The 16,207-nt window shown below is 34.9% G+C and overlaps 1 protein-coding gene across 5 annotated transcripts in view; it reads right to left on the reverse strand.

The window, feature by feature from the left end:
• The window catches only part of VAV3 (vav guanine nucleotide exchange factor 3), a 181,495-nt gene that overhangs the window by 56,855 nt on the left and 108,433 nt on the right, over positions 1 to 16,207 (reverse strand). For all 5 annotated transcript variants that reach the window (XM_052667005.1, XM_052667004.1, XM_052667006.1 and 2 more), the window contains 2 exons: positions 4,341 to 4,442; positions 1,749 to 1,849 (listed from right to left, as the gene is read on the reverse strand). In XM_052667005.1, the coding sequence (XP_052522965.1) occupies positions 1,749 to 1,849; positions 4,341 to 4,442 (203 nt within the window). The remainder of the gene's footprint in view (positions 1 to 1,748; positions 1,850 to 4,340; positions 4,443 to 16,207) is intronic.

Consider the following 16,207-nt stretch of genomic DNA (forward strand, 5'->3'; position numbering starts at 1 on the left):
TGAAAAAGATAGCTTTCTGGTAAAGAAAAGTGTCTTTGCTTTTCCTCTCTATTAATTTAAATGTAATTACCTTAAAATATTTATATTATTTTCCTCTAGAATAACCTTAGGAGGTTCTATGAAAATTCTGTACTCCACAAAAACAAATATTTGAATGAAAAATAAAGTGGTTGCTTGTATAGTTTTTGGACCTAAGATAAACTATCTTAAAAAGCCCAGACTGGGACAAGAGCACAGAAGATAATCAGTACAAGAAAACAATTAATAAAGTAAACTTAATTGGTTGCAGAAAAAGTTAGGAACTGCTGTCCCTAATTAACTTGTTAAAGGAGGAAGTAATTTGGGCAAATTATTATGCTGAATCAAAAGCCAAGCAGAAGCTGGAAAGTGATGCAAACAAGGGCAAAGAAAGAAGCAAGCTCATCCAACTTGGAAAGGAACAAAAAGCTAGCAACAAAATCTTGAAGCAGAAGCCTGTTGAAGAAGAGTAGATGAAGTCATGTTGTAATTCAAGCAGTGGGAACTGCATTTTGCAAGGATCGTGATAGCAATGCCAAAAGAGGAAAATAAAGCAAGATAAGAGGTTGCATAGCTTACATGAAATATCCGAGACAAGAAACTTCACACAATTATGAAGCAATTCCAGAAAAGAATGCATCACTTTTACAAAATCAAGTAGGACAATTTATCAGAAAGCTTCTCCAAATAATACAGTTACACTTTTCAGAAGTTATGATGTGTTCCAATGGCTTTTCTGTTTCATATATTATCAAGTATGATTCTGTACAATTCTGTATGAAGTTCAGGAAATCCAATAGTATAGATAGAGGGGGAGAGCTCTAATTTCCATTTTGCCAGCTCCAGCACTGGCAAATAATCTCTAGAAAGACTAAGAGAAGCTGGATAAGGGGAAGAGTCAAAAACAGTTCTCCTTTTACATGACTAGCTGGCTGAAATGCACAGATTCACTGCCACTAAGCGAACAGGTACAGGGAAGGGAAAGCATGCAAATACTGAGCACCAATATTTGGCATTAGCAGTGAGGGATGTCAGAGAAAACTACAAACAATGCTGAGCAGAGTGGAAAGAAGTCAAATGTGAAGATAACAAATAAGAGTTGTTTGAGGGAGACTGAATGGTAGCTTAAGTCACAAGAGTCCTTGGAGCAGAAGGAGAATGGAATGAGCACAAAATGTTGATAGCTAGGGAAGAAACCAATGGAGTAGAGCAATTGATTAAAAGATGACAAAAAATGGGTCCTTAGGTGTGGGCAGCAGAGATACATCAATCATATTTTTGTGAATATTGAGTGGACAGAAACCATGGAAACCGAAGAGATGAAAGTGGAAGCTGAGGCAACACAGTTTCAGCAGCTGAGAGAAAAATATAACAATTGATGTAGACATAAAGGGAGAACCATGAAGATGATAGATGATAAGTCATACATTAGGTGTTACTTTGAGCAGTGTACGATTAAAACCAGAGCAATTTCTTGCTGTATAGGACATGGACAAAGAAATTGAGTTTGACCTGTAACAGTTCAGTCTCTTGCTTTTTAACATTTCAATTTAGCAAGAATAAAAATCCCCATGAATTCTAAATGCAATTCTAATTGTACTTATAAATGGTAGTTTCAAAAGTATGTATGTTACAATAAACACAAATTAGGGGTAAATTAAACCTTAATTATATCTAGCAAGTTTTATGTCCTAATTAAAATCGGTATTCTAACAATAAAAATGACTTACCACCTGAATTAGCTCTGCCACAATTGTCTAATCTTCCTAAGCATTCTTTGTGCGCTCCAGCTCCACACTTAGAGCATAAATAGCCTTGATAAAATGTTCCCCTGTAAAATAAAATTAGGTAGTGATACATTAGAAGTGATAAATTTTGTACATAAAGAAGTAAGAGACATAGCAGAAAGTAGTAGAAGTCATTTGCTGTACTGCATGATCATAGTCCTTAAAGGCACAAGAAATAGTGACAACTGACAAGCAGATCATCAGCTTTTTGTCACTGCTAACCATTTATAATTAAAAAAAAATAATAATAAAATCAAAACCAGATAGCTCTTTAGGACTACTGGTTAAATAATCTTCATTTGTATTTAGCCCAAAGCAACTCTGGCACAATGAGCTTGAAACTGTAGCGTTATCTGAATTATCCTACTCTGCAGCTACTCTCAGTTTTCCTTCAATGGGAATTTGCCCAGACAACACGTAGAACAAATTCATTTTGAAAAACATGTGTGAATACATATTTAAGTACTAAGGGTTTCATGGGTTATACTGAAATACTCTAGACTTCAAATTTGTTCATTTAAAAGAAATACATCTGGGTTCACTTTGCTTTATAACCAGAGCTGCTAAGGAAAGAGTGGCTTTACACATTCTCCCATTCTCCTTAATGAATTTGGAGTCTGAGCAAACTGATTCATTTTCAGATTTGTGCATTGCCTTAATCTCAGGTATGATCCACTGAACAGCTAACAGTTTTTTACATGTACTTCTGAGCAATAATATGTGTTCTGTCTACTGATGTGTCTGCTTACTCTTCACCGTAGACTTGTCAGGATAATTGTGGAGACAGCCAAGTTTGGAGTGACCATGCATCCTAGTTTAACATGTCATCGTCAGCTGCAAAGACAAATGGGGCCTCATCTATGGAACACACGATTGGACAAGTGTAATCTGAATGAAACATACAGCAACTGCTACTTACTACAGCAGTTACTAGACTGCTAGTGCTTGAATGTGTTGGGTTTTTTTAATTAAATTCAGAAGTGTATGATTTATGTGTTAGAATACACAAACTTAGAGACGAATAAGTATTTCAATGCACTCGGTTCCATTTTTCAGTTTTGTTATTTTTTCCCTTATTGCTACACAGGAATGCAAGACTGTATGGTAAGAGTGTAGGATATAAAATTATCCTTCACAATAGATGCTTCTGAGATTTTTATCTCCACATAAGAAAGAGCAGGCACTAAGGTTCATATTTTATTTCAAGAATTTACAAGTTTAGCATTCTGAATGTTAAAATGACAATGCCTTTTCATAAATTGTTTTGATGTCTTATTGACCAGTGCCCAGCAGGCTCTCCATACTAAAATACCCAGGGACGTGTCTATATATTATAAGGTAACACTTGGGTGTGTAAAATACCCTGGAGCAAGTTGGCATGCCTATGCAGAACAATGCAGTTTCTTGCAGGCTGCGTCCTGAAAACAAGACAGTCGTTTCTCAGTAACAGCAGTTAGTACAGTAACAGAGACACAATGCCTCAACTATTCCACTTCAAATTCAAAAATGAGGCATGCCATCTCTAAGTTCAGGATGTCTGCAGCATCCTTCATAGTCACTTAGACGTTATTGCACTGAGCAAAATGTCTAAAAAAATATCTCAGAAACTCCAAGTCAATACAACTGTTCAGTAAAAAAGGTTGCTAAAGGAAAACACATTTATAAGGCAAGGAGGAACACACCTGAGATTATTGTATTCCATGTCTGTGCTTAACAGAAATACCACCCATGTGTCAAACACTCTTCCTACAATGCTGTGGCTACATTTTTCTAAACGTAATAAAACGTTATATGTGCACCTGAACCAGCCAAGCTTTACAGAACTTTTGTAACTCCAGCTCACACTGTGAAATTTACCATTCTATACAAGTACCATTAAACACTTACCGAGAAGTCATTGGTGTTCATGTGCAAGCATACATGTATTTCACAGGAAAGAGAACAAGGAATTTCTCAATTTGAGTTACCCTTAGAAATCCTTGCTCATGAAAGGATTAGCATTTCTTATTTAGCTTTCCAACATCCATTTTCAATTTGTCTACATACTTCTACTTTAGCAGTGGCTTTGAGAGACAGCTATTTGCTGCTTCACAAAGCAATCTCCCCATATCAAATATTTATGAGCACTGTCATCTGCCTTTTTTGAAAAAAAAAAAACATTCCATCTGTCTTTGAGACTGGGGGTCTACAGCAGTGGGACTTGTGGCCCAGCCCTGTTCATCAAAACTATACAAAATGGTCATCATCTGCATACAATTCCTGTGCAAAACAATGCTCACAGGAAGATTTAACAAAGCCGCCTTCTGAAAAATGGGGTAGCACTTGATGTCTTGGCCTTTCAACAGCATTCCTTTTAATATTTTGTAAATTAATTATCAAAATCTCACTAACACTGTGTGTGATGGACTTTATGGCTTGAGTGTCTTTAATACGTAACCAGCTAGCCATATGTTTCCATGTAATGCTTTGAGTCAAATATCACCACAGGGGAAAAAGAAAAAAGACAAAAAAAAAGAAATACCTTAAAAATCTTACCTAAGAAGCATTTGACAGACTTTGCAAGATGTCACACGACTGAAAGTATGCATTTTGAACTCATGAAAGCTTGTGTCTGCATAATCTGGTCGTATGTTTGACCTAAAATAAAAAGTATTTTAAAATCCAGTTTAAACCATGAAAATTTAGAACATGAAGCACTACTCACAGCAAGAAATCTGAATCCAAGAACAATTAGCTTTATTTACACTTCAATGATTTCCACTGAAGTGAACAGGAAATATGGAATTTATCACACATTTTGAAATAAAGACTGAATTATTACATTAAGCTTACTTGATCCTTAAAATATCTCCCACAAATCATTTTAACTCCCACAATAACTAGACAATAATTATTACATATCAAAACTGTCTTCTGCTTTTTATTCCTCTTCAGATAGAGACATTTTATGAAAAAACACTCATTTCTTCCTTCTCAAATATTCTGTTACACGGATACATGGATCTTCAAAGAAGTGTAGCTCACAGCTTCAAAACCAATAGGTGAGAAAAATGTAACCAGAAAACTTGGGACAATTAGGCCACAAGAAGGCAGCAGTATAACTGATATCTGATTTTTCATCTTTCTTTAATTCAGTAACATTCTCAAGCTAAGAAAATACGACTACCTAAAACAGAACCAATGAAATATTAGAATGCATAATAGAACTCCAGATAACATTAATTTAGACTAAAGTAGACAACAAGAATGTAAGTAGCATGCATTAAACATACTTTAAAGATTATTTATCTTGGAATGTTTAGGACAGTATAGATTTCTGGTACTACTTCTAAAAACAAAGGAATTCATGATGCACATGAATTAAAATATTATTTTAAAAAAAAAAGGATAAGAGTGGAATACTCAAAAGAAAGACCAGAAGCTTTTCTGACATACAATTATGAATTCAGGCATTTAAGTCGAAGATGCTTAATAGATAATTTTCATTTTTACGTATAATAAATAACCACTGGACTAAAACACAGACCAGCCAAAAAATGTAATGAAACAAATATGAGTAAATATACAAGCATCAATCTCTCCAGGATTGAATGAAAAGACTTATGAAAAACACATTCAGAGAATCTAAGTACCTAGTGTCAGAAAGGTCAGCCTTCTAATATGCCTGCTGAAAATGTATGTGCTGAAAAGAAAAGTGTATTCAAAAAGAAAAGGGGATTTTTCCTTTATGTTTGAGAATAGCCTTTCAATCAGTACTATTTTAACTAGCTCACTGGAGTCTCCTTTTTCTATGCAAGATGTCAATACAACGCCATCTACTAAAAAAGCATGGATATTACTCATTGAGAGAATAAAGATATAGGTGTCAAGATATCAAATTAATCCACCATTTTTAAAGTATAACCAAAGAAAAAGGTGCATCCATTACACTGGAAGAAGTAAATCTTAAAAAAGGAAAAAAAAAAGGACAATCCTATCCTATACATGCAGCTTATGGTTAATTCAGACTTAAAATTCAGTACTTAAAAATTCTATTCTTCTTCTCTCAGACTAGCTTCCTCAAAGATTGAAGTACATGCAAACTATTGAAAATATAACTCCTACTGACAAAGGTGATACACAGAGTTCTTCTATTTGTAATGGAGTTTCCTTGTATTTTATAAAGGCAGACAGTTTTATTTTGCAATGCTTCACAGAAAAATTCATTGAATGAGAAAAAAGCACAGCCGTAAAACAGCAAACAACAAAGCTTGTGGCAGCCACTCACAGAAGAGCTGCCACAAGACTTTTCACCTTCTGCCCACAAACTAACTTGTTTTATTCCACTTGTAGACTTAGCTATCAAATTATAATGTCCTAAATAAATCAGAAGGATTATGGAGTTGAAATCCCTACATCAGCTTTCTCTTGTCTGTTATTAACTATAGAAGGACTTACATTGATTCCAAATACTTCTCAGATCTTAAATATTGCAAAAACATACAATAAAGACCAAATTTCTAAGTCATATAAACTCCACCATGTTTCAGTTGAGTGATTCTACTCCACAGATAGCTAAAATAAATTCTCCATCTAAACAGATGCTCTTTCTTCACCACTTACAAACCTTTCCTATTCACATCTCATGCATTTTTTTGCTTGCTAAAGCCAAAATAGCACAAAGATCTTCTGAATCTTCCACCACCCAAAACACACTATTTTCTCTCCCTTCACCCATCCCCCTCAGTGCCATATTACTCAGAACTCAAACAACAAAAGCTTACATCACACGCACATTACTGAGTCTGGAAGGGACTGCAGCCTCAGCATATTGTAGAAGATCCTATGCAGGAAACAGCAGGAATCAAAAAAAGAACACTTATACCCAATCTCTCTTCTTGTGCACTTAAAAAATAGTTTCAAATACTTGCTTCAAAATGATCCCTGCCATTACATTCACTAAGAGCAACATTCCTGTTTCCCATGCCTTCCTTTCTATTTTAGTAATCATTCGCACTACCTGGCTTTAAACTGAGGTAAAACAGAAATGGACATGCATCAGGAAAATATGTTCTCAAATTCTGAGTCTGCTGCATTTCAAACAAAAAATGCAGCATCTACAAGGATTCTGCTTATAAAGAGGTAATTTAATAAAAATATTACTGTTTGGATATATTATTGGTTAATTTATCTTAAACAAGAATGCTTTTCCTCACTCCTCAAAAAAAAAAAAAAAAAAAAAAAAAAACTTTCACATACATAAAAGCAAAGTTACCAGTTGTCAGCATCCTGGGAAAGAACAGTGCAAAAATCAAAAATATAGTGTTCATTCTCAAGGCAGAGTAACAATCTCCACATAGAGAATTAACTAATGGCAATTGGAAAGATAACACTGCAATAGAAAACATAAGTGTATTGTCCAATGTAAATGTGGAGGTGGAATAAGGAAAGCTTTACATAAAAAAAAAAATTATTTCAGGGCTAACTGTGGACAGTTTCATATTCTACCATCTGATCAGACTGCATTATGGCAAATCCAGTTCTGTAGTCACACACTACACGCCGTGTCAGACAAGTCTGAGATGATATAACATCATACACTGTAACGGTATATATCAAGTTACAAATCTATGAACATGAAGTCTGAAACTTAAAGAATCTGGGAGTTTGACACTTCCATATTTTACTTTCCAGTAATTAAAAAAAAATAATACATAAAAAAATTTGGCATCTAAAACTTGCTCTGTGATAACAAAAATTTCAGACTAAAGAGTAAGAAGAATTCATCTGCCTATGCCCTAATTCCACAAAGATCATGAGAATTTTTTTCGCCATAAACCTTTCACAGTGAACAGTATATACTACTACTTAGTATATACTGTTATATACTATAGTATATACTAACAGTATATACTATTTTCGGAATTTTTAAACATAATAAACAAAGCTGGTAACTTCAGAAGAAAAACAGTAGTCACTGCACAGCACACATCTTTTCTGTCACCTCCAACCATACAGGAGCACTTGTAGTTACAGCACTGAAAGCCCTTCACTGACACTCTGAGAACATAGATCATAGCTACTATGACAACACAGTTCAAAAATGTATCTCATTTTTCAATCTATTTTTCCTTTTTACTTCCCAACAGGTAGGGATATTCCAAAACAGAGAAGAAAATTGATAGTAAGCTGATATTAAGTTCAATACTAAGAATACTGTCTTCTTTAGAAGGAGCATTTCTTGCCAGAAAAAAAAAATAGGAACCCACGCACAACTGTTATAAAAATTTAAACATATGCTTAAAACAATTTCTGTGACTAGCATTAGGAAAATCTAATTTAGGACTTAAATTGGGTTCCATTTCCATCAGGCAGAGTGGGACAGTCTCCATTCCAGATATCTCACAGTTTGCTCAGCCCTTCCTCCACAGCTCACATCATCAGGTGCCACAGGCTCATCACAAACGAAAGATTTTATCCACCTTCTGATTTCCAGCAACACTGCTAAGTGGTTGGAGCAGGAAATTATTCCTAAATCAGGAATACTTTATCTATGGTAAATAATGACAGAGAACATGTTCATCATTTCCTTGAAAAACTGTCTCTCTTTCTTACAAGCAGTGTGTGGGGAGTCAAAAGTAGTTTCCCTTTTTGTCTTCTACTTTTTCCCCAGGCTGTTTTAACTCCTACGTTCTAGCAGGGACAAAATGTCAGAATACAAAACAGTGAATCTGTAATTAAGAAAATTCTTCCAATTCTCTCCTCAATTCAGCAATAGAATTTTTGTAAGGGACAACCATAAGCGCCCTCTCCCACACAACGTGGATCTCCATTACCCGATTTGCTCCAGCCACTAGAGCAAAATCCTTGGGCTGCCCCTGAGCCTTTTGAGTAAAGCTTTCTCTTTCCAAGTTATTTGAAGAATATTAGTCCCACTGGGACCAATTCACTGCTACACCACCAACCCACATGCTTGTCTTGCTAGTCTCCTTCATCATTTGGACATTCCGTTCTCATCCTTTCAAAAGCCATCAGAACGACCATTCAAGGAACAGAATGACCATCTGCTTCAGTCAGCCCTGCATCCCAGAACACATCTTTTGTCTGAAAAGTCTGCAAAGCCTGGTGGAAGAAAGAATTAACCAAATATCTCACACACCTGCTTTCAAATCACGGAATTCCAAGCACACCATTTTTGCCTTTGAAATATTCCTCTTTTGAAAATACCCCTTGAAATTTGCCGTGCTTCTTATTTCTATCAACTTACCTGTCAGAAAACTAAATTGATGCATAGGCCACCCTGTCTTCAGCCACTCACAGTTTCCCTCAAACTTTTTCAACCAGAACTAATTCCAGGAATAATTCACCGAGCTTAACTGCATGACTGGCCACTCTAAAGTTACAGACAGTCCAAAGCTATCTTGTGAGACCGACAGACATCTACATGCCTCTTTAATGCCCACAGGCAAAGGAATAAATTCTCTTTGCTATCTTATCTCAAAACACCAACATATTGAGCTTGTGAATAAAATGCAGCAGTTTACATTATATTTTTATTACTTTCTTATGGCAATTGTAATAGTAGCTCAAAAACTTAAAGTAAATCCTAAACTTCAGGACATAAACATGTGGCAAACAAAACACTAACAGTGAAGTTCAAATAAAGCAATGAACCTTGGCAATCTTGAAATATCTAATTACATAAGCTTTATGGTTCACTTTAAAAACTCTGTTTTGACCATCTTGGGTCTAATGAGTTTCCAAGATGAACTCCACAAAGGAAAGAGTACAAATTGAATACCAAACAAGTTATATGGGATGCGTTGCTGTCATTTCCCTGTTTGATCAAAACCATAGTCTGCTAGGGAAACATGAAGATCACAATACCCGAATACCAATAGTATGTAACAAGCATTTGGCTACCATGTAGCAACTCTGATTTTTATCAGCATTCTTAAGTTTGTTTATTTTCAGCAAGATCTATAAAAAAATAACTTTCACAACAGGAGGTCAGGCTAAATAAACAAATTGTAATTTCTTCAGGGGGCTAGGCACAAATATGTTTCTTTTAACATCAATTTAACTTTCTCTACCCAGTTGTCTTATAAAATAAAATACATCAAGAAAAATACTAAAATCTCAGCTTGAAAATTCTTCTCTCTCCAAAATGAAGCATGAAATTATTAAATATGCAATTGATATTGATTTATGTCCCAAGAAATCAAATAAAGAAAAAGTTAGAATTGTTTACTGTAGCTCTTCACATCTTCCCCATGTGTAAAACAGGCATATGGACATTGCAGTCTTCATTTCCAGAAAAGCAATATTTGTCAAGAGAAACAACGAAGAATCCTTACTTCACAAATTCTAACACTGATTGCATCTTCCCTTGGATGTTGTACTTCTTCTGGAGATCCCTAGAAGATTTGCCCTTCATATATTTTAGTTTTAGCCTTACTGACTTAAAGAGCTGTTGTCTGAAATTTATTTCAAATAGACATACTACTGAAAGACTGCTGCCTGCCAACAAGCAAACAGAAATATAGAAAAGGAATATTATGTTGATTAGATTAATTCTTACAGTAATTTTAAATTCTAGGTAAGAAATTAATGCAATGCAAATAACATGAGCACTACTGAAAGAAAAAAAAAGCACACAAAAGAGAAAAGATGGTATCACAAAGCATTAAGAATACAAGCAACTATAGCATTGGAGCATTTTGAGTCTTTGGCCTCTCGGTTACGGGTATCAAGCTCTTCACACAGCATTATGACAAACAGAAGCAGCCTCACCAGCTGCAGACACAGCAGAAGGTTTCATATTGTGATTTCATATTTTGCAGGGGCAGAGAATTAAAGGAAGAGGCCTAGGAACACTAGGCATAAAGAAAAGAATCTCCTCTTTTATTGTAAATCTAGTTAGAATTTACAGGTAGTCTTAACACTACAGTTAGAAACTGTAGTTTAAAAAGTCTCCCTGCAAGGTCCACTGCTGTTCTCTAGTAACTTGCTCTTCCATTTCTCCCATTGCATTTTGAGGGCCATTTCTTTTAATTACTTCCCTGGGAGCTTCGGAGCTTCTCAGTACTAGGTAGAGGTACCCAGTAGACTTCAGCAATTAGGACCTGCACAGATCCCCCCCGCTCCCTCTCTGGGTCAAGCCCACTGAGGTGTTGATTATACCCATTAAAAACATTTCAATTAATATTGAAAAATTGCTTTTCTTGAGTACTTAATTAACAACTCAACTTCTCCCTCCCAGTCTCTAAGTAATTTTAATCTAAATGCATCTATCTCATTTGGAAAGAAAATAATGTATTAGAGGAAAAACTTAATGAGAGATATTTGATATTCCTCAGATTTTTCCAAATCACTTTTCCACCACATGAGGAATATTTATGCTTCACTGTAGGAATCACAGCACATATAAAAAAAAAAAGTGAGAAAAAAATATATCATATTCAGACTAATGCAAAAGGGACCCTATGCAAACCAATGCACAGTGACCTCCTTTCAAAAGTGAATTAGCAGAAAAACAAGGTCAGGTATCAACAACAGTAGGTGCTGATTTAGACACTGTTGAGTAGATCATTTCTTCTGTTACACAAATGCAGAGAAATCAAAGGTATCGTAAACACTGAGTGAATTGAGCCATTATTCCCAGGAAACAAACAGTAAACCTTACAGATATCACTGAAGTTTAGATACAATCTTCCAGATGGCCATAACTCAGTAGGATTGTCAACTTAGATAGAAGAGGAATCATCTCCTCCTGCATGTTTGTGCAACCTGAAAAGTTGCAGGTACATAGCTATGAGTGCTCTAGGGCTGGGAGCAGGCTGACCTGCAAAGTCGCAGGTTCTGGGGTTAACAATATTCAGTCTTCCCCAGAAAATACAACACATCTTGTGCATGCAAGGAGGGGGGATAGGGAAGAGTGTTGGGTTGGTTTTGTATATATGTTTTAAGGAGAAACGTAGGTCAGGTTTTGAAGTTACTGTTGTCATATCAATTATTTGAAGAAATGCAATCACATCAGGAGAAATCAGGGAGGATTTGTTGTATACAGATCTTCACAAAATAGACTGGAATTTGAAAAGCATTATTATATTTAAAAATGAGTAGCCATTCCATTTAATTAAAACCCACCTTTGAATAATGATAACAAAATGCAACTGCATGAAGTATCACATAAAAACTCTGTATTTTTAAGTTTTAAAAGAAGAAATACTACAGGAAGTTCAGATAAATCTCTATACCTTGAACTCTCCTCAACATCTAACCCTGAGTTAGACATTTGCATTTTAGTGCTGTTATTATTCTGCACTCCATGTTAAGCTTATAAGAATTTTAAATACTCCATACAGAACTATTCAGAATTACGGACACTGTGAGCACAAACTGCTAAAGAAAATTTTACCATGTATGTGACATGAAATCTGATGCTATATTCATCCAACATAACAATAAAGAAAAAGGCACAGATTAATATCTACAGATACTAGAAACTTTCATTTTTTCTTACCATACTATTGGTTGAGATCACCGCAGAATCACCAAACATAAATCTTCCCTAAGTATTTTAAGTCAATAATTTCTGCTGGCAGTTAACGACAAAATGACAATTCTAAATTTAATTTCCCACTTAGATGCCCAGGTGACCAAATTCCAAAATTTTAAGCACCTTAGAACTTTGCTGTGTTAACTAGGTACTAACCAATAAAATGTAGCTAACATCTCTGCATTTCTGCTAGTATTTCTGCTGTCCATGATATTACTTATGAAATAAAAAACTATATATGTCACAATCGAACAAGAAAAAAAGCTTCCAGCCACACCTTCAATAAAGAATTTCACGTAAAGTTTGTCCCCAAACATGTCTGACCTCACTCCCTGCTTTGATGCACAGTAGACTTCCGTAAGAATCACATTGCCCACAAACCACTTTTTTTTTCCCCTCATGTTGAAGTTTCACCATTTCAGATGATCACTTCATACAAAGGTTCTATCCCACGTTAAGGCAGCTGTGTAACAAAATAAAGTTAAAGTGAAGGCCATAAAATACAAATAAATAATTATTTCAGTATCTTTACAAATTTATGATTCTTATGATTTACTGTAAAAGATTAAGAGAAAACATTGTTCTTAAAGGGTGTTCTCACTAGGCATGGCCAATGTATTTTACAAGGTATGTGAAATACATATTGTTAAATATTTTCAGCTTCCTTTCCACTTTCTTTTCTCAAAAAGCAACACTGATTACTTACAGTTAATTCATTGTCTCTGATCCAGTTAGGCTGTTACATTTCAGAACCATCTTTGAAGATGCTATTTACTGAATTAATCAATCAATCAGTCCTCCATATGTTAATACTCAAATATTCTGGTTTGCCACATCAAAGAGTCACCATCAAGAATACACGTTATATTATTAACCATGTCAAAGTAAATTGTCTGTTTGATCAAGAACAAACAACTTCTAAGACTTTCCTAGGAAATTCACTTATTTGATCATACGATGAGTGGCTTTTTTTGAGATCAAGCAATTTACTGTTTTAACTTTTTGGAAATGTAATGCATTGTTTCAAACAAGATAATGTCTCTCCTTTGTCTTACTTTCAATTCACTTCTCTGAAAAGGATGAGAGATGGACTGCTTTGAGATAATGTTTCTGTATAACACCCATAAACAATGTTACCTATTAAGAACAAAGATCATTCACACTTCAATATTTGTAAATTAATACTACCAGTACCCTATATGCCTTAAACATTACCTGGCTGAATCCTGTAAATAAGAGCTTTAAGTTGGATTTTTAAGTATTAATTGCTTACCATGATAAACATTAAATGTTTCATATTCAGTTAAATATGAACCTATGATAAGTGTCTTTGTTTAGAAGTAGAAATTGTACAAGTGTGAACTGGATAGGAACATAAAGCTGCAAATTGCTGGGCAAACACCTAAATCTGCAAAGACAGACAAAAAGGTAAAGGGGAGTTTTTGCAGGGAGGAACAAGGACATCTGAACACATGGTGAAAGTATCAAGGACTAACATATAACCAACATTATATGTTTATAATCTATAAAAATAATTAGGACATCGTACAAAAATCTCTTTAGGTGGTATTACTTAATTTGTGAGATATTTTATCACTAACATCTTACTTCATGCTGATACAATTTTAAGAAATGCTTACTAATTTTCCCAGTAGTGCTCCTCACACATTATAAATTGTGAAAGTGCAAGACAGGAACATCTTTCATGCTTGTGAACTGGAAAATACAGTATCTAAATGGACTTATTTATAATTGTTTACACGCTGTTTTCAAAAACTGTTTTGCTTTCACATTCTGTGCTATTCTTTCACTGTGCTCTTAACCACCTACAAATTCTTCACACTGTTTTTGCTGTGCCTGGAATAATCTAAAGGAATCACACAGCTATACAGTGAATGGTTGCCTGTAACCCTGAAAGACATTTGATCACAAACAACTGGAGTCTTAGCAAAGCACAGGCAGCCATGAACTTGGTATTCATTTGTGCAGTACTGAATTATTCATAGTGATGGAGAAGCCCTGGCAGACGTTTGTTTATTGCTTTGGTAACCTACTATGTGAAGTTGGTGTAAGTGAAACACCTTTCGAGGCTATTTGAAAAATGCAGCAGATATCTAAGGCTTTTAAAGTGCTCTGATAAGAAAGCTTTAATTTAATATGTCAGTGTTCAATATGTCAGAGCTCAAATATTCTCTCAGAAGGAGTCTTAATGCATATGCATTATTAATACTCTATCTCAGGGAACAGATCTATTTAAGCTGAATCTGACCAATGTCATTAGTCACAGAGTGCAAATTTGGAAATAGGTAAGAGAACAATTTTCACCTAGCCTGTGTCACGTACCAGTATTCTATAAAATGTAGAAAACCAATGAGCTATCTACAATTTATGTAGCTTGCTTAATCTAAAATGTTACATACGCACACCTATCAGACTTGAGAATGAATGAATCTCAAGAATATTTCTTCAATCAGATGATGTGTTCCATTTCCCTTGAGTTGAACAGCGTGAATTGATGTCTAATTGAAACAATTTTTCAGAAATGTGCTAGCTATACCTGAGCGAGCCACTGTGCAAGTTCCTTAGCTGCCTAAGAACTTAATACAGAGCAGACAAAATAAAAATTAAAAAAAAAATTTAAAAAAATCCTGCTTTTAAGGGTTACAGACCTTTCGTTTATGAATATCTCCTCTATTTGAATACAGGACTGAAAAAAAATATTTCAGATTCATTAATTCACCAGAATTACAAAATTCATCATGGGTTTCTCTCTTACATTTCAGGCATGATGTTAATACTGTGATTTCAGTGAAAACGTCAAAGCACACACTGCAATCGTATCACTTCTGAGGATGACATTTTAACAAGGTGCATTAGAAAAGGCCAGTCTGCCTGCAAGATGTTTTTATGCATGTTTTAGTCTGTCAAAAAGAGATGTTGAGTAAAGACTAATTAAAAGACACATTACAACATCGTTGCATGAGGTTTTGCAATATTTATCCCATGCATTTTGAAATCCAACAGTACTAAACTCAAGTAGAAGCCCTGAGCTACGTAAGCCTGACTCTGGGCAGAATACTGAAGTAGACAAACTCCACGCACTCCTTCCACCTTCAATTCTTCTTTGGTTTCATTTTTAAGTGCATTTCTGCACAACATGTACCTATCTAGTTTGCTGATGGCCATTTTTGGAGTAGGCTACAAAGCACAATGAGAAAAAAAAAACAAATTAGCGAACTGGACGTTATTCAGGACAAATCAGTATAATATTTGGCATTCTATATTATATTAATGGATTCAGACATTAAGTCAGTGTGAAAATGTAATTCCTTTTGAAGGAAAAGATTTCAAATGCCATCGTGAGGACGACCTCATAGAACTGGCTCCATGCTCTACTGTGATTAACAAACATTAACAAACTTAGCACAAAGTAATATTTGGTGGATGGAAATAAATGCTCCATGTCCACATGAGATGTATAATAGTAACTGACATCTTTCCACTATTTATTCTTTCATCTTATAATGAAAGAAAAAAGAATGAAACTTATTACAGCAATGATGAAAAAAGCAGTTGCCACATAAGACATTAAACCCGATAATTAGCCAGGTGAGTAGTTCTAAAGCCCAAGTAATACAGCTGAGGTATTTACACTCAAATTAGAGGAGGACAATTTTAGCATTCAATTTCTTTTATTAAAGAGCTGCTTGCATGAAATTCATTGACAAGAGATATTACACAATAGTTTGAGGGGCTTTTTTTTTTTTTTTTAAACAAGCATTAAAAAACTCTGTATGAGAACTTTCTAGAAAAAGCAGTATTGACCAGCACTGCAGCATTTTATGTAATTTGTAGGTATGAG

The sequence above is a fragment of the Tympanuchus pallidicinctus genome, unplaced genomic scaffold (genome assembly GCF_026119805.1).
Source record: "Tympanuchus pallidicinctus isolate F22 unplaced genomic scaffold, pur_lepc_1.0 scaffold7, whole genome shotgun sequence".
NCBI lineage: Eukaryota > Metazoa > Chordata > Aves > Galliformes > Phasianidae > Tympanuchus > Tympanuchus pallidicinctus.